This window comes from Cebus imitator, unplaced genomic scaffold, assembly GCF_001604975.1.
Source record: "Cebus imitator isolate Cc_AM_T3 unplaced genomic scaffold, Cebus_imitator-1.0 Scaffold136, whole genome shotgun sequence".
Lineage (NCBI taxonomy): Eukaryota > Metazoa > Chordata > Mammalia > Primates > Cebidae > Cebus > Cebus imitator.
In genome coordinates, this window is record NW_016107451.1 from 913106 (window position 1) to 937854 (window position 24749).

Consider the following 24749-nt stretch of genomic DNA (forward strand, 5'->3'; position numbering starts at 1 on the left):
CATTGCTAGCCACTGACTTTAATCAGATTTCACAAGTTGTCTTGCACTTGTGTGTGTGTGGTTCTGTGTCATTTTATCACACATGTAGCTTCATGTAACTATTACCATAATCAAGATGCAGAGCTTTTCCAACACTCAAAGCCCCTTCGTGCTCTACGCTTTATAGAACCATCCCTACCTCCTTCCAGCCCCCATTATGAACCCCTGGCAACCACTAATCTGTTTTCCATCTCTATAAATATATTCTTTCAAGAATATTATAGAAATGGGATCATACAGCATATAACCTTTTGAAGTTGGCTTTTCACTAAGCATAATTTCTTGGAGTCTGTTCAGCGTATGTGCATATCAGCTGTTCATTCCTTTTTATTGCTGAGTAGTATTCCCTGGTATGGATATTCCACAGTTGTTTAACCATTCACCAATGAAAAGACATTTGGGTTGTTTCTGGTTTGGGGCTATTATGAATAAAGCTGCTATGAACATTTACATATAGGTTTTTTTTTCCAAATGTAAGTTTTCATTTCTCCAGGATAAAGCCGCAGAGTTCAATTGCTGGATCATATCATAAGTACATTTTTAATTTTAGAAGAAACTGCCAAACTATTTTCCAGAACAGCTATACCACTTTACATTCCAGCGGCAGTGTGCATGTGATCTGATTTCCCAGCGTCCTTACCAATATTTGGTGGTGGTACTGTTTTTTATTTTAGCCATTCTGATAGATGTGTAATGAGATCTCATTGTAGTTTTAATTTCCATTCCCTGATGGCTAATTATATTGAACATCTTTGCTCGTGCTTATTTTCTATTTGTAGATCCTCTTTGCTGAAATATCTGTTTATGTCTTTTGCCCATTTCTAAATGTATTGTTGTTTTCTTACTGTTAAGTTTTGAGAGGTTTTTTATTTTTTGGTTTGTGTTTGTTTTTCTTTATGTGTTTTTGTCAGACAGGGTCTCTGTCACCCAGGCTGGAGTGCAGTGGCACTGTAACGGGTCACTGCAGCCTTGATCTTCCAGGCTCAAGTGAACCTCCCACTTCTGCCACCCAAGTAGCTGGGACTACAGGCGAATGTTACCACATCCAGTTAATTAAAAAAAAATTTTTTTTAGAGAGTTAATCTTGCTATGTTGCCAGGGCTGGTCTCAAACTCCTGGGCTCAAGCAGTTCTCCCACCTTGGCCTCCCAGTGTGCTGTAATTACAGGCGTGAGCCACTGTGCCTGGCCAGGCTTTAAGAGTTTTTTATATATAATCTAGATACTAGTTCTTTGGCAGATATGTGGTTTGCAAATAGATTGTCCTAGCCTATCGTTTGCCTTTCCATCTTCTTACAGGGTCTTTTGCAGTATAAAAGTTTTTAATTTTCATGAAATCCAGTATATCAGTTTTTCCTTTTATGGATTGTGCTTTTGGCATTAAGTCTTAGAACTGTTAGTCCTAGGTCCTGAAGATTTTCTTCCACTTTTTTCTAAGAGTTTTATGGTCCTATGTTTTATATAGTCTTTGATCTATTATGAGATAATTTTTGTGTAAGTGTGAAAGTTAGGTCAAGGTTTGGTTTCTTTATTTTTTTGCATACGGATGTCTAATTGCTTCAGTACCATTTGTTGAAAAGCCATCTCTTCTTTTAATTTTAGTAGAGATGAGGTCTGGCTGTGTTGTTTACATTAGTCTCAAACTCCTGGTCTCAAGCAGTCCTGCCTTGGTCTCCCAGATTGCTGAAATTATAGACATGAACCATGCCCGGCCCCTTTCTTCATTAACTTAACATCAGGAAGAATTTATCCCACGTTATTCTTTCTCAAAATTGTTGGAACTATTCTAGATCCTTTGCTTTTCCAGATATGCTTTAGAATAAGCCTGTCTTTATCTACATAAAACATTCCTGAGTTTTTGATAGCAATTGCATTAAGCCTATAGATCTATTATCTACATAAAACCCTCCTAAGATTTTGATAGCAATTGCATTAAACTATTAACTGACATCTCTATAATGCTGAGTCTTTCAGTTAATGAACATGGTAAATCTCCCCAGTTTTTAGGTTGATTTTGATTTTCCTGGGTGTTTTTTTGAGACGGAGTCATCTTCTGTCGCCCAGGCTGAAGTGCAGTAATGCGATCTTAGCTCACTGCAACCTCCGCCCCCCGGTTCAAGTGATTTTCCTGTTCCTGCCTCAGCCTCCCAAGTAGCTGGGATTACAGTCGCACACCACCACGCCCAGCTAATTTTTGTATTTTTAGTAGAGACAGGGTTTCACCATGTTGGCCAGGCTGATCTTGAACTCCTGACCACAGGCGATCTGCTCCCAAAGTGCTGGGATTAGAGGCGTGAGCCACCACACCCTGCTTTGTCTTTCATTTTCATCAGCATTTTCAGATTTTTAGCATAGAGTTTCTGTATGTTCTGTTAGACTTATACCTGCATATTTCATTTTCTTTGGTACTGTTGTAAATGAGTCATGTTTTTCATTTTGGTTTCCATGTGGTCGTCGTCTCAGAGCTTACAGGACTGTGGTTGGAGTAGTCTGAGCTTTTCATGTTCAGAGCAGAGGAGAGAGGAGCAATTGGAGTGTGAAGCTGGAGTCACAGGGATTTGAAAATCAGATATGCAAACAATGTGGCCATGAGAGCAGACAGAACTGGATTCAGATCCCAGCTCTGGCACTTACTAGCCTGTGTTATTGGGCAGATCATTCAGCCTCCCTGAGCCTGTTTCCTCAGATGTGAAAAAGGAGAATAATAATTAAAAACCTGTTGTCAAGCTTTGAGATAATGCATGTAAGTATTCTTTGCCTCACATAGGTCTCAGAATACCTTAGTTATGATGTCTGGCCACAGTGGAATCATGTCATTCCTGGTTAGATCCACAAGTGAGAGAGGCAAGTGTGCCTACTATTATGAGCCTCTTGAACCTCTTTATGGTGCTAATTTTCAAGGATGTGAAGTCTTGACATAGCTCTTGCCCTCAAGGGGCTTATAATTCTGTTGCGGAAACATACTGTATGTGTAAAAATTCCAGAACGAGATATTGCTGTTAAGTTCCAAATAGATGGGCAGACAGTGTGCATGCATCAGAGAACCTTCTCTGGGTTTTGTTTGCCCTTTTGTACCCTGTCCATTGAGGTGGCTTCTGGATGTTGTTGATGAGAATGTGTGGAGGTGGGAGAAGGTGTGTACAGATTTAGGGGAAGGGTGTCATGTGGGAATATGTAATTAATTTTTATACTTTCCCCAGTAAACCATCGACCCTTTTTATGATGTCATGAGGGATTCCTTAATTTTGCAGCTGCTTCCTGATTACGTCAGAGAGGAGCCTCTCACCCCACAGCCTGGAGCTGTACTCATACAAGAACTGGAAACAAATGAAGTGCTGAATATCTAATGGCTTCCACAGGGAGCGCCAGTTCAGACTTCCCAGGGCTCCTCTTGCTAGGTCTTCCTCAAGTATTTCTGACCCCCTGAAGTGTCTTTGTTCTGGAAACACAGGACTTGGCCCAGAGCCAACAGGGAGGGGGACTGGGGACTGTTCCACACACATGCACCTCTCTCCCTCCAGGTGTTTGGCAGTCCTGAGTTTCTGCCCCTTTCTTGGGTCTTGTTTGGTGAGTCGTTAGTCTTGAGTTTTCAGGATCCTCCGGAACCTGCCGAGAATATCTGTGAGAGTCTCTGACCTCTCAGTCTTCACCCCTACCTCCCCCCTCAACAGCATTATCTCCACCTTCTTTTGATTTTTCTTTTCTTTCTTTTTTTTCTTTTGGTAGAGACAGGGTCTCGCCGTGTTACTCAGGCTGGTCTCGAACTACTGGGCTCCCAAGCAGTCCGCCCACCTCACCATCCCAAAGTGCTGAGATTACACACATGAGCCACCACGCCTGGCCTCTTTTGATTTTCTTGCTGCAGTAATTTTTTATGAAGTGCTTTACCTATAATTTCTCTTGCTTCAAACAAGCTCATGCTCTCTTAGCTTCCCAACTGGTCTCCCTCATTGTTACCTTTCTCCAGCTACCCTGATTAGCCCTAAATGCTTTAGCTAGATTAATCTTTATAAAATATTCCCTCTTCGCTTCATTCAAGAACTTGAGTGGGTGCTCCCTCACTGTTGAGTCAAGTTCACATGCAGTGCTTGCATGCCTAAAGCAGTACATGTGGTCCCTCCTGCATCTACCAACTCCATCGCTGTTCGTCTCTTCCAGCCCAGCTTAGAAATGTTCTCTTCCGGCCAAGCATGGTGACTCATGCCTCTAATCCCAGCACTTTGGGAGACTCATGCCTCTAATCCCAGCACTTTCGGAGACCGAGGCAGGTGGATCACTTGAGGCTAGGAGTTTGAGACCAGCCCGGCCGACATGGTGAAACTGCGTGCCTGTAATTCCAGCTACTTGGGAGGCTGAGTGGGGGAATTGCTTGAACCCAGGAGGCAGAAGTTACTGTGAGCCAAGATTGCACCACTGTACTCCAATCTGGATGACACAGCGAGAATCTGTCTCAAAAATAAAAGTAAAAATCAAGGTCTCTTCCATGAAACCTTCTTCGATACATGCTAGCTGAAATGATTTTCTTTCTCTCCGGTGACAGAAACACACCTCACTTCCATCTTCCTTACATTGTCTTGAATTAGAGTTACTTGAATATGTATGTATTCTTCCTGTCTTCCTTACTAGATTATCATCTTGTAGACAGAATCCTACTTTCCTTTATATCCTCCACAGTTGGGCACTCAAGTGTTTTCAGAATTAATGGGAGAGGTCATTTTGTTAGGAGATTGAGATTTCCTTTGCCCCCATATCTCCCTACTTTCAGAAGAGCTTTAGAAAAAAATCAGTTTTACAATCTTGGGAAATCCGAATGGAACACTGACAATGAGGGCTCCTAGGGAGGAAACACTGCCCTCCACCTTCTTCTGTCTTGTCTTGGTGCATTTGGCCATTCTTGCATTGCTACAAACAAATATATAAGACAGTATAATTTAGAAAGAAGAGAGGTTTCATTGGCTTACAGTTCTGCAGGCTGTACAGGAAACATGTTGGCTTCTAGGGAGGCCTAAGGAAGGCTACATACAATCACAGCAGAAGGTGAAAGGGGAGCAGGCACTTTACATGGCGAAAGCATGAACAAAGAGTGGTGCAGTGCTACATACTTTTAAAAGGCCAGATCTCACAAGAATTCACTAACTACCACAAATAAGCACCAAGCCATGAGGAATCCTCTCCCACGATCCAGACACCTCCCACCCAGCCCCATCTCCAGCACTGTGGATTATATTCGACATGAGATTTGGGTGGGGACAAATATTCATGCCATGTCACTTGGCTATATCAGTTTAGGGAGATGTTATGACTTTATACTCAGTCAGCCTCTGTTTTGCCATTGTGCATGAATAATGCTTGGGTGTATTAGTGCCTGATTCTGCTGACTCATTCGTTCCGCTCCTCAGGGAATGAAATGATGAAAAGGCATCTCTGCTTTTGCTCTGAGATTTTGTTCTTGTCTGGTCTTATACAGCGACTGCTTCCTCTGCCTACTCTTCGGCTAGCAACTGCCACAGGGAACTCTGTGGCTCAAGCAGCAGCAGCTGAAAGATGCTCTCACTGCCCACTTCCTGTAGACAAGGAGGTTTTGGTGGGCTGCTCAGGAATCGTGCCAGCCTTGTGTCTGACTTGTAACTGACTCATGAGAAAAGCAGCCTTCTGTCGGAAAGATAAGAGCTAACAAATCGCCTCCAGGTGGTGTTAGTTTGGAGGTGACTGACCATTCGTTTCCCTTCTTTGGGAGGAGACAGTGGGGAGGAAATTGGTGAGTAAGTGGTCTTGCCTACATTTTTCTCCAGCTATGAGTGAAGTAGCCGAGCAGATAGTTGGTTCTCTGGGCTAGAATGGCTAGTGGAGCTCAGTGCCCCCTGAATCCCTTCTGCTGCTGTCAGAGTACTAGACTTAGGTCTCATCCATCCTGTGTCTTCTCTTCATTGCTCTCCTTAGGCTCTTGCCAGGAAACGGGCCGTGTGCACAAAGGGAACTATGATAGTTCCATTGCTGCCAGATTTTTCTGTGACCAGCCAAACTCCATCCCACTGACACTGGTTTCCCTCAAATCTCTCCCTGACAAAAACATGGTACCCTGTCCTGGTGTTGATTAGAAGCAGTGGTTCTGAACCACCATCCCTTGGCTCAGCTTAGAGGGCCCAGGCAGGTGGGCCTGCCTCCCATCCTCTGCTCTTCCCTCTCCACCCCTCCTGCCTCACTCCCATTTCCTGCAGGAGGATGCTTTGCCATCCTGGAGCTGTCAGGCACAGCTTTGCTTTGGCAGCACCATTGCACACATACTGGTGGGAGAGGGGACGTGTTTATCACTTTTCCTGGAGATTATCTGTTTAAGCACTTCTCTGACAGTTACAATAACAAGGGCAGTGTGTTGTGTTTCCCAGCAGAAGGACACTTGCTGTTGAAAGATGTATAGCACTAATTAGAAATACATAACATCCGGCCACATGGCAGCCTTCTCCCGGCCGCTCCATTTCCTGATTTCATGCAACTTTGACGACAGTTGGTTTATGTTTTCCATGAATATGTTCTCAGAAAAATGAGAAAGTCTCCCTGTTATATAGGAGGAAGAAGAATATTTCTGTCCGAGCAGGTATTTGGCCATAGAAATAATAGGAGCTGTGGTTACCTGCCCACATGTGGGAAGGGGCAGAACCAAGTTCAGACCTCAGGTGACTTTCTTAGTAAGAAATATTTCTGTCTGACTTCCTTAGCCAGAACCATTACCCTAAACCCTTGAGCAAGGCTGCTTTTGGAAAGAAGGGGAAAGGCTGTTTCACAATGTTAATGAGTTCCTCAGCTCATGTCATGCTCCTGCTACCTGACACAAAGCCAGAGGAACCCAGGCAAATACCAAGGCAAACAATGCCTTTTCCTCCCCCACCCACATCACTTGTTGGCTTGGCCCAGCCCAACCCTAGGGATATATATGGGCATTTGTCAGACTAGGGCCAGTTTCCTAGATCTAGCCCCAAAGTGGGTGGACTCTGGGAACCTGGATGCCGTTTTCCCACCCACTTGTGTAATGGCGAATGCTTTCAAGGAGTCGTGTCTGATGGTTTCCACACCGCGGAAGCCTATCCCATGGAGATACTATGCACTTAGTGCGTTTTGCCCTTGGGGCACTGGGCCCAAGTTGCCATGGTTACTTGGATAAATAACAGTTTTCTTTACCCTATTAAAAGGTCCTAAGTTTGCAGATACCATGTTTTATTTGTAGCTCTATGCTCCGTGATACCTTGTACAGAGTCTAGCACATTCTACATGCTCAGTATGTGCTTGAGGTACCACTTAGCCATGGAGAGGGACAGGCCTTCCAGGAGGTACTCCAGATAACATGGCCAGTCAGAGATCTGACCAGCACTCAGACATGCTGACCCCTCAATTGTTTGTAAAATCTCCACCTGCTTGATTACGGCAGAGCAGCTTACTGGTTAATACCCCACATCAGATGGACCAGACACATAAGCAGGCAGTATTATCAAACCTTTCTTCAGGAGGGGGCTGGGGGGTGGGGGAGTCAAGGTGACATAACTGTCACCAAGGACAGAGCAGTCATGAAGCTGCCTTCTAGCTGCTACCCTGGGAGGTGGCTGAGTGCTTTCAGATCTGTACCAAAGAGACTCCATTTGTTGCTACCTTGCCTGGTCTCCAGACCTTACTGCAGGAGCCTTTAAAAAAGGACCCCACCTGAAGTCTACAAGGACCACAGATCCCATTGTTCTTAAGCAGTTCATTCTCCCCTTTGAGCCCTAGTTCCCCACCTTGAGCTCTGAGACACAGTCTAGCCTGAGATTGCCATTTGTCATAAAAATAGAAATAGGCTTGGTGAAAGAAATCTCCCCTGTCTTCTCCTAGTCCAGGCTAATGAGAGTGTCTTATTGTAGCCTTGTGCTTCATGAAATCCCAGTCTCTTGGAGCCAGGACATCCCCCTCCATCCCTGCTAGCCTTCTGAGTACAGGTAACTTCTGCGCAGTTGATGAGGGGCACTAATGTTTTACTCAGAGTGTCAGCTGCCAGGCTGTGGGCTCCACTGTCGTCTTCCAGCTCCCTCTGTTCTGGACTCACTCCTTCCGAGCTCTGTTGCTAGTTAGAGGCGGGATGTCGTCTGGGCGTGGCAGTGGCCTGGACTGAGCCGGGCAGCACTGACAGTGCTGCTGCCTGTGGGGAGGGTGAAGGGGAGAAGCTGGTAACTTTTCTCGACAACTTACATGTCTTCCCCTTTCCTGCTTGCCATCCTCCCTCTTCTTGGCTCTTGGATCTTGTTTTCTTTGTAACATAGGTTTAGGGCCTTAACAGGACAGGAATAAGAGTGGTGACCTATTCTAATCATGTGGATTGTTACCACTTCCTTAACTGCCTGCCACAGTTGAGTTGGCAAGTTAGAGGGTGACATTCGGGACCAGTCGGCATCTGGAAGGATGGTGGGAAAGCTGCAATAAAACAGTTGCTACACTGATGCTATTCGTATGTTGGGCCATTCTGAGCAGCAGCCTGCTCCTTCTTACGCCAGTACTTTCAAAAGTGGTTTGGGGCTGGCTTTGTGTACCCCAATCATGCTTGCTCCTGGGTAAAGACGGTAAGGAATCATACGGGTTGGGTTACATCTCCTGGAGTAACAACTTCAGTTGGGCCCCATTTACAAGACTAGTGAACTGGTGAGAGGGCTCCCCTTGGCTATTGAGTTTAAAATACAGGCAGGGACAGAGATCAGACATGTTGCTAATTATCCTTTTAACGCTTGGAGATTCTGAGAGTTCTCCTGTATTAGAGAGGGAATTAACAGATTAGCTGCTGCCAGAGCTAGTGAGCCTGGCCCCTGATTCTGTCTCCTGTGGGTATGTGGTGTCTCCTCCTCGGAGGCTGCGTGTTGGACTGCTGCCTTCTGTGTGTCACCAGCTCCTCTCAAGCTCAGATGACGTGGCTTTCGAGGAAGGCCGCCGATGAAGAGTAGGGACAGGTAGGTTTTTGGGAGTACGTCACATAGCTCCCACCAAAGAGTAATTCTGCCTACCAAAAAGTTGGCTCCTTTCGGTGACCTGCAGCCAGAAGGAAGTTAGTTAACCAGGCTGAAAAAGTAACGGAAAGAGGGTACTGGTATTGAGAGCCAGATTTATTTTTTAGCAGTAAGGGGATGGAATTTGTGAAAACAAAAACTAACACTGATTAAGTGCTTATTATGTGCCAAGACTATTCTGCATAAAATTAACTCATTCCATGAGAATAGGTTATTTGTATCTTGTGTGTTTTCTTAGGAGGTGGGACATAGAGGAAGTAAGGATGGAACAAAGGTTGGTGATTCAAGAGGATCGTTTTTAAATGTGTATTTTTCCAATCTTAATTGAAGACTGTGCTCTTGTTATACGGTCAACAGACTGAAAGTTAATTAAATCTGAGTTCTTGTTACCATAGCTTTACATTATCAGTAAGCAGCTAAAGTCAGAGACGGTGCAGCTCCAGCTGAAACTGCCCCTCCTGAGGCAAGTGTTCCTATAGAAGGGATGTGGAATTGACACTGGTGACCCTTATAATCTTATCAAACACATACCCTATGCCAGACCTCATGGTCAATGCTTCACGTGTGACCACTCCGAGAGGGGGAACAGCCCCAGTCTTCAGTAAGGAAAAGGAACTCGGTAACTTGGCCAGTGATGTGTGTCTTGTAAGGAAGGGAAAAGTAGCCCTTGTCCCCTGGGGTGCTGAGAGTTTCATTTGCCTCTCCTCAGACTGCTTCTCGGAGGAGTGCCGCTCTGTGATCCAGGAACAAGCTGCAGCTCTGGGCTTGGCCATGTTTTCTCTACTGGTCCGGCGCTGTACCCACTTACTTAAGGAGTCTGCCAAAGGTAAGCAGGAGGAGCTCCCTGCCTGCTGGGTTTTCCAGCTGCCTGGCCTTGTCCAGACAGACTTCACCAGGCCCTACTGCTTTCTCGGTGTGTTCTCCCTATAGCCCATTCTTCCTCTTACAACATGCCCTCTCCTCCTTTTTGGAGAACTCTTTTCTCCTTTTAGTAGTTAGGATTTTTTTCCCCCCATTTATTTATTTTATTGCATTTTAGGTTTTGGGGTACATGTGAAGAACATGCAAAATTGTTGCATAGGTACACACGTGGCAGTGTGATTTGCTGCCTTCCTCCCCATCACCTACATCTGGCATCACTCCCCTTGCTATCTCTCCCCAGCTCCCCACCCCCCACCGTCCCTCACACTACCGGACTTCAAACTATACTACAAGGCTACAGTAATCAAAACAGCATGGTACTGGTAGCAAAACAGAGATATAGACCAATGGAACAGAACAGAGGTCTCGGAGGCAACACAACATATCTACAACCATTTGATCTTTGACAAACCAGACAAAAACAAGCAATGGGGAAAGGATTCCCTGTTCAATAAATGGTGTTGGGAAAGCTGGCTAACCATGTGCAGAAAGCAGAAACTGGACCCCTTCCTGACACCTTACACTAAAATTAACTCCAGATGGATTAAAGACTTAAACATAAGACCTAACACCATAAAAACCCTAGAAGAAAATCTAGGCAAAACCATTCAGGACATAGGTGTAGGCAAGGACTTCATGACCAAAACACCAAAAGCATTGACAGCAAAAGCCAAAATAGACAAATGGGACCTAATCAAACTCCACAGCTTCTGCACAGCAAAAGAAACAGTCATTAGAGTGAATCGGCAACCAACAGAATGGGAAAAAAATTTTGCAGTTTACCCATCTGACAAAGGGCTGATATCCAGAATTTACAAAGAACTAAAACAGATTTACAAGAAAAAAACTAACAAGCCCATTCAAAAGTGGGCAAAGGATATGAGTAGTTGGGATTTTCACCGTACCTATGAGCTGCTGCCTGTTTCCGCATCTTTAGGAAACCAGAAAATTTAGTTTCCATTACTGATGTTGCGTTTTTCCCGTTTATCTCTGTGTTTCTTTTTGTGTGGCACTTGGTGAGTTCTGTCACTACTGTGGACCAGAAAGAGCAGGTGCTGTTTATAGCCCTTAGGTTGAGACAGTATCCCATATCCTTTAAGGCTGCCCTTAGACATCTAAGCCTGATTGCTGTGGTAGTATAAGGAAGGGCTGAAGGTTAACAACTGCCTTTTTAGCTCCTAGATCAATATTAGTGACTTAATGAGATGCCACTATCACCCCATGCCACACCAGCTCTGTGAATGTCCCCAGCTTCGGAGGCTGCCCTTTTTTTTAAAGACAGAAGGACAACTTTTTTATTTTGAAATTACTTCAGATTTACAGAACAGTAGCAAGAATAGTGCAAAGAATCTTATATACCCTTCACTCGGATTCCCCAGTTTCCATTTTACCATGTGGCCTTAGTTCTTCTTTCCATGCACACATACTTAAAGTTATTATTCTTTTTCTTCTGAACCATTGGATTTTAAGTTACAGAGTTGGTGGCCCTTTACCCCCAAATACTTTGACTTCACATTCCTAATAATAAAGATATTCTCTTAATAACCATTCTCAAAATTGGAAGTCAGCATTGATACAGGATTATGATTGAATCTACAGACCTTATTTAGTTTGTGCCAATTGCCCTAATTCCTTTATAGCAAGGGGGGAAAAGCTTTTTTCTGCTCTAGGATCCAGTGCAGGAGCACACATTGCATTTAGGTGTCACCGTGTCTCTTTAGTGTCCTTTAATTTGGGGTGGTTTTTCAATCTTTCTTTGTCCTACATGGCCTTGCCATTTTTGAAGAATATAAATCATTTGCACAGTGTCCCACAGTTTTGGGTTTCTCTGATGTTTCCTTATGATTACATTCAGTTTATGCAGTTTTGGCGAGAACTCTGGTGACATCTTGGTACTGTGCTGAAGGAAAGCTGGAAGGGTGGGTTAGAGGCCAGAGTAGAGGCTTCAGCCAAGCCGCAGGTGAAGTCAAAGCAGTTGTGTGCAGGGGCAGACCCAGTACACTGGTTCTCTCTTTGTCCTGCTTTTCAGAATCCTCTTAGGTGCTGGAGCTGGTCCTCGCTTCTGGGCCCAGGTTTCCTGTGGACTTGGTCTCCCTTCCCTAAGAGCTTGCTGCCATCCCAGCGCCCCAGGCCTCACTCGGGGGCTACAGCACATAGGCCCAGTTCTCACCCTTTGCTTCTGCAGCTCAGCTGTCCTCTTCTGAGGACCAGGATGACCAAGACGACATCAAGGTGTCTTCCTTCGTCCCGGACCTGAAGGAGCTGCTCCCCAGTGTGAAAGTCTGGTCAGACTGGATGCTCGGCTACCCGGACACCTGGAATCCTCCTCCCACATCCCTGGACCTGCCCTCGCAGTGAGTTGACCTGCCCATTGCTTCGGCACCACTGGCCTGGACCTGCCCGTGTTCCTGCAGCTCTCCTCTTCACCCTGCTCTCTGTTTCTGCCCACAGCCTGCTTGCTTCTCTGTTCCTTCTTTATTTGAACTTTTTTTGAATACTTTCCCTGTCCTCTGATGTTTTAGGTGATTTTTTCCTGTTCTGTAGGCTTCCCCCTCCCCTCACACTCTCTTTGTCCTGTCACTCTCCATGTAGTTATTTGTTCCTGCTCTGGCTCCCTCATTCTCACTCACCATCTCTGCAGCTGCCTCTGGAAGCTGGACTTGTGTGTGGGGGTGTGTGTGTATGAGACTTTGTGTCTGTTTCTTTCTCTATTAGTTTTTCTATGCATCTTTTTTATTTTTTTTTGAGACAAAGTCACACTCTCTCGCCCAGCTTGGAGTGCAGTGGCATGACCTTGGCTCACTGCAACCTCCGCCTCTGGAGTTCAAGCAATCCTCCCACCTCAGCCTCCCACCTCAGCTGGGATTGTAGGCATGCACCACCATGTCTGGCTCATTTTTATGTTTTTAGTAGAGATGGGGTTTCACCATGTTGGTCAGGCTGGTCTCAAACTCCTGACCTCCAGTGATCTGCCCTCCTCTGCCTCTAAAAGTGCTGGGATTATGTGTGACCACCATGTGCGACCAATAAATCAGTCTGTGTCTGTGCTGATTCTGGATCCGTGTCAGTCTGTGTCTGCTTTGGTCCCATCCATGTCTGTGTCTGTGATTATATGTTCCTGGATGTCTGTGTTTGTGTCCATATTTGCGTATAACTATGTCTCTGTATGCCAGTCTGGGTCTCTCTGTTGGGGGGGATTTCTGTGCATGTGGGTCTGCCTGTATGTGCCTGCCTTGCTTTTTACCTACCTACCTGCCTGTCTGTCCTGGCCTGTTTCTGCCTGCCTGCCTCTGCCTTTCTTTTTGCCCCTGCTGTCGTCTATATCTGGGGTGGGTGGGTAGGGGTGTGTGTGTGTGTGCGCGCGCGCGTGTGCGCCTACATCGGGTCAGCATACCATGCCCCACAAGCTAATAATGGTTTATATTTTTAAATGGTTTAAAAAAATCAAACAAGTACTATTTCATGACTCATTAAAATTGTGTAAAAGTTAGATTTTAGTGTCCATAAAGTTGACTGGAATATAACCATGCTTATTTGTTTACACTGTGTCTGTGGCTGATTTCACACTACAGAGCAGAGTGGAATAGTTGCCACAGGCTGTATGGTTCACACTGCCTAGAATATTTGCAGTCCAGCTCATTACAGAAGAAGCTTCCTGATTCTGATCTCTGTCCATTCTCCATGTGTCACATTCTTCTTTGTGTTAGCGTCACTGTGTGTGTTCATGTTTGTACAATAGTATCTTCATGTATGTACGTGTAGGCTCCATCTGTTCAGCCCTGTTGACTGTTCATCTCTCCCTCCTGTTCCCTTTAATTTCCCCTCCCTCCTTTCCCTTCCTTCCCTCCCTCCCTCCTTCTTTCCCTCTCTCCCTCCCTCCCTTCCTTCCTTCCCTTTTTTTCCTCTTTCTTTTTCCTTTCTCCCTCCCTTCCTGCCTTCCTTTCACAAGGTCTCATTCTGTCACCCATGTTGGAGTGCAGTGGCGCAATCACAGCTCACTGTAGCCTCAACTTTCTGCGCTCAGGTGATTCTCCCACCTCAGTCTCCCACGTAACTGGGACTACAGGCATACACCACCACGCCTGGCTAATTTTTTTGTATTTTTTTTTTAATAGAGACAGGGCTTTGCTATGTTGCCCAGATTGGTCTTCATCTCCTGGGCCTAAGCAGTCTGGCTTTCTCGGACTCCCACAGTGCTGGGCCTCTCTTTCTTCTTATCTCTACTCTTTCTTAGTGTCTCTGTCTTTCTCTATTTCACCCCTGCCCCCCCATTTCTCTTTCCCTCTTCCTTTTCTTTCCCTGCCCCACATCCTCTGAGTTGTGGTCTTCAGCTGCTGCTATGTACCCAAAGCCCCTTCATGCTCTGTGTTAAGCATTTATGTGTGTGTTAGAACAAGAATCCTTACCCAGTACCTCATGATTTATCTCCAGTCTTCTTTTCTGGAGAGAAATAATACTGGAGGATTGATTGTGGAGACCCTGGCTACTGCGGAGGGCACTTTTGGGGAGTAGAGAAGGGAGCTTGTCTTGGCTTGGGGACCAGCCATGTCAGTCTCCCGGACTCATGGGTGACCTACAGAGGGAAGGCTAAAGCATATATTTCTGGGCAGCTGTTTCTGTGTGGACTGTGTAGTCTGACTCCTCCACCTTTCTTCTAAATGTTTGTGCTGTCCTCACCTTAAGATGCACCCCTGGACTGTTATTAACCTCAGTCTCCTCATGCCCTCCCCACCTCTAGCTCTGTAACTGTGTGAATGGTGCTCACAGCATCGGACTGTTGTCTGTGTCCTATCTGTGGGCCTCTTAGGTTTCCAAAATGCACTCCAGGCTGAGGCCTTGGAGCCCCAAGCTGTGCAGCTGGGGCCACACAATGGAACTCTGGATCTGCCGGCTAGGGGACAGCTGTTTCTGAGGCCTGTACAGCCTCAGACTTTTCAGGCTACTCATCTGTAGTGAGGACTAGGCAATTTGCAGTTTTGAAAAGAAAATACCAAGAAAGGACTCAGTTCTCCAAGTATCTAAGCTACTGCTTCTGAACATGCGCAGGGGTCACTGAGTGTCCCTTCTTTCCTCTCAGGTCGGGAGGCAGGCCATCTGTCCCTGGAGCCTGGGCCTTCCCTGGGTCACCTCCTTACAAGCACAGGTCCCTCAGACAGGATTCACATAGCCCCTGTTTACCCATATCCTGGGCTCTCTCACGCAGCATGTCTCACTTCATCCCTCCTCCCTCTCTCACTCCCTTTTGGCTTTTGTTTGGCTGAGGAAATGGAAAGCTCACACAGGAAGTGCTGGGCCTCATTTGCTTGAGATGCTGAGTCTGTTTTCTCTTTGGATGCTGCAACAAATGGCCCGTTGCCGGCGCTGTGAGCTGCTGCCCATCTTTGGGCAAGGGCTCAATCTACAGCCAGGCACGTGGTCCAAGCTACAGCCATCCCCGGCTGGGCTTCGCATTCTGGGCTACAGAAAGGCAGAGGGGGTTGGGACACTTGAGTCATACTTGCTTAGTCTTTTCAGACTTCTTCACAAGGAGAGCAAATCTGACCAAATAATGTATTGAGTTTAATTGCCCAGTAAATACGTTACTATAGCTGTGGATACCACTTACTTTCTCGTGAAGCCAGTCTGGGCTAGAGAAATCAGTGTAATAGAGAAAAAAGTCTCCTTCCGTGCTCTCTCTCTCTCCCTCTCTCTGCAGTTAGGATCAGCAGCTGGTTATCTCTGGAATGCAAGTTTAAGCTTGAAAGAGAGGCTTTGCTATCCTGGTGCCTGACCCCTAAGCATGGCTGTTTAAGGACTGTTTGCCCTTCAACAGAGCAAACCTGGCCTGACTGCCACTGAGGGTAGTCCTACCACATACCCTTCAGATCAGAGGACTGGAAAAGTGGAATAAGACTTCACCTCCCTTCTTTTGTTTGCCATATTCTCGTATAGCTTCCTAATACTCACTGATACTCTGGTTGAGAGATTGGCAAGGTATGGTGGCTCTGTGGGTTTCAAACTTTATCTTAGGCCCGCCAATCTTACATTTTGAAGAGGCTATTCTTTTAAGGTCATAGAAAATAACACACCCCAATGGTTCTGTAGATGTCAAAACTATAATCCCCTGACGCTTGTAAAGTCCTTGTTGCTGCTCTTCATTTGAAGGGTTTAGAAATGCTCCCAAGGGAGTAGGAAGGAAATGGTGGCTGTTCAGTGCCCCTTCTTGGCATGCTTTCATTGCTATTTGCCTGCGTTTGCTCTTTACAAAGATAAATTTCTCTGATCCTAAGGTAAGGTGACCACAGAGCCTATATTTCCGACAAAGAGGAAGTCCCCTTTGCTTTTCCTCCAGAAACCCCATTTCCAAATGGTCCCTCTGACGTGTTGGACCCTTGTTTCACCTCTCTTCCTTCATTCCCTCCCTGTCTTTCCTTATGCAGTTAGAGAATCATTGCACAGCGTCTTCCCCTCTCCTAGGGGAATTCCAGAGTTCATCATTGGTTTCCTTGGTTCTCTCCTCTTCGCCCGTGTTCCTCCTCTTTCCAGTCAAATCCACAATAGCAGACACATGTGGAACACCTAGGATGAGGATGACAGAATTATCATTGGCACTGCAGAGTGAAAAGGGCAGGATTGCTGGGCATTTGAGCCTTCTTTCACTGTGGCACCAATTAGATCTGTGTGCTAGAGTCAGCATCCATGGAAGTGATTTCCCATTTGTACCTGTTAGGGATTGTAACAAAATGGCTTCATAATCCCAGGAGATGGTTGGTATCGAGGATTACAGCAGGGCGTGGACAGTGGCCCCGGGCCACTGTGAAAGACAGTGTAGAGTGCTTTGGTCTATTTAGAACAGACTGCTGTGTTTGGAGGGGCCATCTCGTTGCCCTATCTGCTAGCATAGTTTGTGTTTCCTTCCATACCAAGCCTCTGGTGAGAAGGGAGAGGCAGCTGCACCTCGCTTCAGCAAGTTGAGCACAAGGAAAGTTGTGCTGGAGAGGAGCAGAGCGACAGGCCTCATGAACCTGAGCAGAGTGACCCCTTGCATCCCAGGACCTTTGGCAAGGCTAGGGGAGTGGGACAGCCTACCTCATTTCAGCCTCTGCTGAGGCCAAATCTTCACTTATCCTGATCTCTAGTTCTCAGTAAGTGAAAGAGTCAGGGGACTTTGAGAACATCCAAACCTAGCCCAGCTGTGGCAGTTGGTTTATTGCTTTCAGCTGGTACTTGAACCCAGGTCCTGGTCTTGGAGGCTTTCCCAGGTCTAATCCCCAGAGCTTTCTCTGCAGCTGTATGACACTGCGCTGACCCCGAATGAGGATAGGAAAATAGAACCAGTGCCAAGCCAGAGTCTCTTTTTCATTTGGAGTCTGGCTGTCTGCCCATGACCAGGGTTACATAATGGGAAACATAGCTGGGGCTCTGGAGAGCCCGCGTTTCACCAGGCTGCCCAGACCTTCGCATTCTGATGCTATATATCTTCCTAATTGTAGCTCGGATGCATTTATCACACTGTTGGATTGGAGTACTGTTTAAAAAAAAAACTCTAGAAATTCTTGTACTTACTGCTTTTCCATGGTTTGTCTTACATAGTCTATAGAGCACCCTGGAAAGCTCGTAGGGAGCCCTCTGAGGTATTGTCACACAGGGAGAAATAGGGATACATAGGGCGTATGCAGTAAGCTAATTTCCTCAGGGAGCTTACATGTGTTGACTCTGTAGATGAGATAGAAATTCTCGAGTTAAAAAACAAATAGTTCACTCACCTTCACAGGGCAGCTCTGAAATAAGAACTAATCCCAAGTCTCATCGGCACCCCTTCAAGGACACTTAATACGTCTTCGCAAAAGGGCATTTTAGGAGGTCACTGAGTAATAGTCCATCAGCACTTCCCTGAAGGAAGTGGTGGTGACTGTGGGAAGCCCCTTTGCTACCCTGGCTCCCCACCCAGTCTCCCTGGCTCCGGGTTGGGGCGTTAGCACTACAGCCTGGCACCAGGGGGTTCCTCTTCCTCCAAGTGCTGAGTGTGGGGCACACGTGATCTCTCCCACGGCAGGAGCCCCTGTCCCCTCCCCATGCCTCCCATAGGACTCCTTGTGAGAGGAAGGGGTGTTGGCCTAAGGCTCCAGTCTGACCCCGGCAGGGTACAGCAGCTGATCCCAGGGAGAGTACTTTCCAGCTCTGAGCCGAGGTTATTTGGGTCCAGTGTGTGCTAAACTAAGAAGACGTGTTGGAGTGGTTACAGCTAAAAGTTTGGAGAGGCAGGAACCGTGAGAATCCGCACCAGGGAGGCCGCCGAGGGCTCCACTCATGCCGTGGAGATGTCAAAATCCCCTAGGGGCTGCGCTTTCCCAAACATGCAGTGCTGATGGGTTTAACACACCATAGTGATATGACAAGAGTCTATACATATATGAGTGTAGCTTTGGAGAACCAAAATCAAATAAGGCACTGACCCCGCAGAGGTTGAGACAGTGTATGGTAGAGGTGCTCTGAGACTTGAGAAATCCTGGAATGAGGTTGCTGGGACCTATTGCTGGCCATAGGGTTCCAGCTGCACTGCTTAGAACATGGAGAGGTTTCTGTTCTTGCAGGAGGACAGGATGACTAAGCTTCAGAATTTGATTTGCCCTTTTGGGCAGAATTGATTTAGGGTGAGTACTCTCCCAGAGGCCCAAGTTGACTTGTTTGTATAAACTAGAAAGATAGAAGGGACTATCCTCACACCTAAGCCTTACACACTTAAGTGGTCACCCGATAAACCTCATTCTTAGAGGATGGCACCTTCCTGCTCATGTCTTAACTCCTGGAATGTGATGTTTGATACCTTTGTGTCTTCTTTGTATCGTGTGGCATCTGGATGACGCATTGCTGCTAGAAATCTCAGGGAGCTGCCTAGAATTCTCCCCTCTCTATCCCAACTCAGGGCCTGCCGAGCTCGTCAGCTCTGGGGTACCACAATCCAGTCCTTAGCTCACTGCAAACAGTTGGCACGACATCTTGGCTTTCCAAGATTGCTGAGCCATTTCAAGCCCAGGTATTATTCTTTTAACTCTACCATACTTGTTGAATTCAAGTCCATTCCTGCTATTAGTTGCTCACTTCCTGCAGTTTTCTCCAGTGGAGTGAGAAGTTCTTCAGGGTAGCAGTGGTCTTATGTTAGCTTCTGACCCTTATGTGGAGAGTTGTAGGCTAGGCTGTAATGGCCCACAGGGAAACAGTTTGAAAAAGCGGATACTGCATGTCTTCAGCGTGGTTCTCTTGTTACAGCCGTTTGTCTGTCTTTGTGTCTGTACCACATGGTCATCCTCTTTTTCAGCTTCCTTGTGCCTAGCTTCTGTGCCATCGTGGCTGTGTTTCCAGATCCTCTCACTCCAGGAACCAGAAGACCCAACTTGTTTCCCATCTGTACTGCTTCTCTGATCTTCCATAGCTCGGAAACACAATGCACGGCTTCTTCTCACTCAGCTCTTTCCGGGTTTGTTCTGCAGCTGTGGAGTTTGAATGTTAGTGTTTAAACAAGCTGGTATTACACAGGAAATGGCCACCTCCACAGGCCCCAGCAGGCTTGTAACATGGGGTCATTGTACTTGATATTAATCACCAGTCAGCTTGTTCCCCCACTAAAATATGAAGGAGTGTGTGAGTGTTTAGTCCTCCTTAGACTTGCCAGAAAGATGGACTGAGTCTTGGTCAGGCGTTAGTGCTCCACTGTTTTCAGACTCTCTCCTCCTCTCAGTCCTGCCCCAGTGGAACTTTCAGAAAAAGTCCTACCTGACCCCTTCCCCATGAAGCTGGCAGACTGCCTTTCTGGGTTCTGGGCAAGAAGGTAGATTATTGCGGTATAGCATGTCTCACCTGTCATACCTTAATCTGCCAGAGGATGCTGTAGTTGGGTAACATCTCCTGCAAGAAAAGCAACATTTTAGGAACACAGAAACCCATGGCCCCTCTGAGAGCAGGGCTTCTGAGTTCCCTGGGCTTCAGCTGCCTTTCCACAGCTATTTGCAGAACTAACCCCAGCCTGAAGGGTTAATCTGACTCCCCAGTCAATATCCCCAAAACAACCAGCCAGGAGTGTGTGTTGGTTTGTTTCTGTGAAATGTGTTTCCCCAGTCACCTGGGCTGGCCTGGGCTGCATTGTATCGGCCAGCAGCTGCACTGCACTCAAACTGACAGATACATTAAACTTTGGAATTCTGAGGCAATAAAAAGTAAATTAACTCTTATTTTTTTCCTTTCCTAGTGGAGTAAGTGAATGCATGTCTGTAGGGAAGCAAGTGAGCCTTGGTTCTGAGTGCATACTTCTAACTAGTCACTGTTGGTTTGTCCCAAACTAGGATCTGGCTTTCAAACTCCAGCCAGGGGTCTGCTTTCCTGGTGTGTGGTGTGTTCTGTGGGGTTGGGCCAGTGGGTCACCTTGCAACTGCTGATCCCTGCTCACTAATCACACCACAGCTGCTGAGAGACTCCCTTGCCATCATTCTGGGAGCCATAAACAGGCTCATTGGACGCAGTTTTGTAGTCTGTGGCTGCTTTGTGTCTGCTTGAAGAGTCCACTCTAACTTTAGTGAGATATCGTGGGCTCTGGGAGTTTCCCTAAAATCTACATTGAACCAGAACAAACCGGAAGGACCTGCCTGAGCCCAGAGCACTCTAGAGGGTCCGTTTCGAATCAGAAGTCATTTCAGATTATTTGGAAAACCTTTGGGGAAGTTATTTCCCAAGCATTTCCGAAAGATTGGCACCTGTTTATAGATCCTCCTCGCCACCCAAATTTGACCTTTGGCTCCTTGGCCCAGGCCAACCTTGAATCCATAGGGTCTAAGGGCTGCTGTTGGGTGAAGGTTAAAAGGTGCTCCTAGATGAGATGAGGAACTAAAGCAGGAAGAAGCTAAGCTTTTCCCCTTCTACAGACAGGAAATCCTATGTTCACCCACAGAACTGACCTCCAGCCCAGAGGCCTGACTGGGTAGGCTGAGGTGATGTTGCCCAGGTTTCAGGAATTACCTCATCCTTTTGCAAATGTCTTAACTTTTGAGTTTAGACATCTCACCTAGTTTTTCAAAGCAGCTTTTCCTTTTAGTTTCCTGACACTTCCTCACTCCTGTAGAGAGTCACTGTGTAGCCCGCGGGTCTCTGAGTAGTTGTGTTCCTGTCCATGGTGTTCAGTGAAAGGAGATAACTGAGGATGGAAAATGTGAACTGAGTTTGGGTAGTCCCACTGAGATACCAGAAGAAGGCAGCTACTCAGCGTCAGAGTACAAGACCAGTCTGAATTCACCAGAGCAGAAATGACCTCTCATTGAAGCATATTGTATGTTTCCTTGGTTCTGCACAGCCTGGCTTGGCTCTTGGACCACTTTTATTTATATTTCTGAGTTGGGAACTCAGGGCACTCCCTATGTCTTTTGGCATCAGCTGCTGTCTTACAAATCAGCGTTGAGGTAGGGATTCTCATCCACCTTATTTTTGCAGTGAGTCTTAAGGTTTTGGTACAAGGTGGGTGGTAATGGGCAAAAAGGCATATGTGGGCAGGGGTCCCTAGTGGTGGCCAGCAGTCTCTGGGAGGAGTCAGTTTTGGTTTATCTGAGCCTTATGGGACAGGAGAGCATGGTAATGAGAACCACATGGTACTACATATTTCTTCATCTTGGATCCAAGATGGTAGGGGTGGGAGGATGAGAGAGGGATGTGGGGCCTCCCACTGTGGCAGCCGTGGGTAATTTTCGGCCGCCTCTCTCTGGCTGGGGATGCTGCTGCCCACACCACCCCCCAGCCCCCAACTATGTCCCACAGCAGCCTTGACCTGCACAGCACCAGCCAGGGCCCCCAAGCCAAGAATTCAGCTGGGAGACTTTTCACCTTCTTCCTTCTCACTGTCGTCTTTCCTGTTTATTTTCCAAATTGCTGCTCTGCAGCCGAGCACTGCCTGTTGGCCAAAGCTCACCAGTGCTGTGGGATCAGACACAGGCAGTGGGCTCAAGTGGCCAGCAGGGCACTGGGGGAGGAAGCGGGGAACTGGAAGAGCCTCCCTGTGCGTCTCCCATGGGCAGTACTAACCTCTGAGGCGGCCCTGAGCAGCCCTATCACATCCGGTGCTTGTCTCTGCAGCCGGACCGGAGGATAAACTATCAGGGCTGTGGGGCAGTGCATCATTCCTCTTATTATTTTCTCCTCTGCAGATGGGGTCGTGGAAAGTTCAGTTCCTTTTAACCCTCGAAGTTCTGTTTATTCTACAGCTGGTAGCCTGAATGCTGCGTTTCCCATTACATCACAAAGGAGCTCAGGCAGATCTCTGCACAAAAACGTGTTGCAACTGTTTATTTTTTTCCATATTTAAACATTTCTGACAGCCAAACCCGGCTGAGCCAAAAGATGGAGCTTTGTGAATGAGTCTGGTTGTCGGTGTCTGCGCTGAGAGAGGCTTTAGAAAACTCGTCCCTCCGGTGATTCTTCCCAAACATGTTCTTTTTCCTGGGTAAAGCCTGTGAAGCGAGTTACTTCTGCAGTACACGTGTGTTGATTATGTGCTGTTGTGTGATTAATGGGGCTGTGTTCCGCCTGGTTCCCAGGACACTCTTGAAAACAAGATGTTTCATTTCATTGCCTTTTCCTAGTGCAGTGATTACAGTAAATAAACCAGCGCAGCCTCCTTCCACCTGGAGCCAGTCAGGGAGTTCCCATACCTCTGTTCCACTTTCTCCCGCACTGTCACCTTCAGTGGCATATCCCTTGAATGCTTTCTTTTCTGCCATCTCCCAAAGATTCTTAGTCTCCAGGAGAAACAAATTGTTTAGATCTGAGGCCCCTCCCTAGTAGGACTCATAGGCAGTAACTCCACTGGGGAGACTCCAGATGATTCTTCTTTGTTGTTTTTATCGAGAGGGTCTCATTGTGTTGCCCAGGTTGGTCCTGAACTCCTGGCCTCAAGTGATCCTCTCTTCTCATGTTCCCAAAGTACTGGGATTGTAGGCGTAAGCCACCACACCCAGCCCAGGATGATTCTTATAGTTCTCTTTATGTACTGCCTCTTGCCACTCTACCTCTCGAATCTAATTGTGAAGCTTTTCTTTGTCATTCTCCTGTACATCTCTTCTTTCAGAGTAAAACTTAGCATCCATAGGATGCTATCTGTTCCAGACTCCCTGGTTAAGTGTCTCTCTGGAGAAGAAAGCCAAGTCTGTAGACTTGGCAGGTCCTATATCTTAACCACAATTTGTAGTATCCCTGGGCAGGCAAGAAAAAAAGAAAAGAAAAGAAAGAAAAGAAAAAAGCTTATGGATCCTCAGCACCCACCAAAGTAGGAATCTGACCCACAGTCGATTTTTGACAAGTGATGGTGACAGAGAAATGAACCTTTTTTTTTTTTTCTTTCTTTTTTGAAATAATTCTACGCTGAAATTTCAGTTAGGGAGAGCCAAACTTTGTAGTTTCAAGGTTTCTTCTCAGGTTGGATCAGGACCTGGTGATAGCAATTAGAACAGCCAGCCATACCAGTTTGCCCAGGAGTGGGGGAGGTTTCTGGGGATGTGGGACTTTCACTGCTAAAACTAGGACAGTCCCACACAAACCAGAATGGTTGGTCACCCTGTGTCCCTGTATCTAACCTTCCACAAATGAGAGAAAGGAGAGGCATGGAATGGCTAAGACAGTGCTGATGAAATGTGTAGGAGGCTTTACCTTCCTGTGAGGATGTTGATGGCCCAGAAATGAGGTTGACTGATTGATTGATTGCCTGTTTATGTATAGGGAAGAGAGTTCTAAAGCATTGTAGGAGGAAAATCTGCGTGACTCTTCCTGTATTATGATGAGACCCTCCATGGCTGTGGCTGGAGGAGGAGAGGCTGATGCTCAGTTGCTGTCTGTATGGCATATACTGGACTGGACAGCAGTGGGGGATTCTGGGAGCAGCCTCGGGCACTGGGTGTCTAGAATGTTTGAGTAAGCATCTCAGGCACACTGTCTGGAAAGATGACAGGACCCCGTATTAGTCAGCTGATTGTCTAAATTCTTTTTCCTCTCTGGTGAGGATTAAAAACTCCCCCAAACCAATTTCAACTTTGCGTAGCTCCACATACGCATACCTCAGATTGGTGCCTTGGGCACAGTTTTGTTTCCTAGCATTTGGGCTCTGATTTCCTGGCAGATGCCAGCCTAGACAACATTTGCTGCAAGTACCTCCCTGCTCACAAGTACTGAGAATACTTTTTTTGACTGGTCCCTCTTTAGAGCTGTTCTTTTCTTACCTTATTTCTCACAGTGTTGCTGTGGATGTGTGGTCGACGCTGGCTGATTTCTGTAACATACTGACTGCAGTGAATCAGTCTGAGGTGCCACTGTACAAGGACCCGGATGATGACCTCACCCTTCTTATCCTGGAAGAGGATCGGCTTCTCTCGGGCTTTGTCCCCTTGCTGGCTGCCCCTCAGGACCCCTGCTACGTGGAGAAAACCTCGGACAAGGTCAGCGCCAGGCCAAACATCCCTCCCCATTCGCCCCTCCTCTTAATTCTCCAGACTTTTTTATTCTTGGGAAGTTTTCTGTGCAAATGGAACATGATTAAGTCATTGAGAAGGGTGTTAAGGGAAAATATCGACCTTTTAGCCGCTGACATCCAGCTCTGTGTCCTGAAAAAAAAAAAAAAAACCCTCTCGACTTCCTTTGGTGTGTGTGTGTGTGCTCGCTGGCATGTTGTATATACGATCATTTCCTCACTTGTTTAAATAGTGCAGCTTGTGTTGGCAGTGCTCTCACTCAGCTCCAAATGGTTTGCATCATGCTTAAAGCAC

General features: G+C 46.6%; 1 protein-coding gene across 3 annotated transcripts in view; it reads left to right on the forward strand.

Annotated features, from left to right (window-relative positions):
* Positions 1-24749, forward strand: part of SMG6 (SMG6 nonsense mediated mRNA decay factor) — a 241390-nt gene that overhangs the window by 112113 nt on the left and 104528 nt on the right. For all 3 annotated transcript variants that reach the window (XM_017541629.2, XM_017541631.2, XM_017541630.2), the window contains exons 11-13: positions 9767-9883; positions 12164-12332; positions 24221-24422. In XM_017541629.2, coding sequence (XP_017397118.1) covers positions 9767-9883; positions 12164-12332; positions 24221-24422 — 488 coding nt within the window. The remainder of the gene's footprint in view (positions 1-9766; positions 9884-12163; positions 12333-24220; positions 24423-24749) is intronic.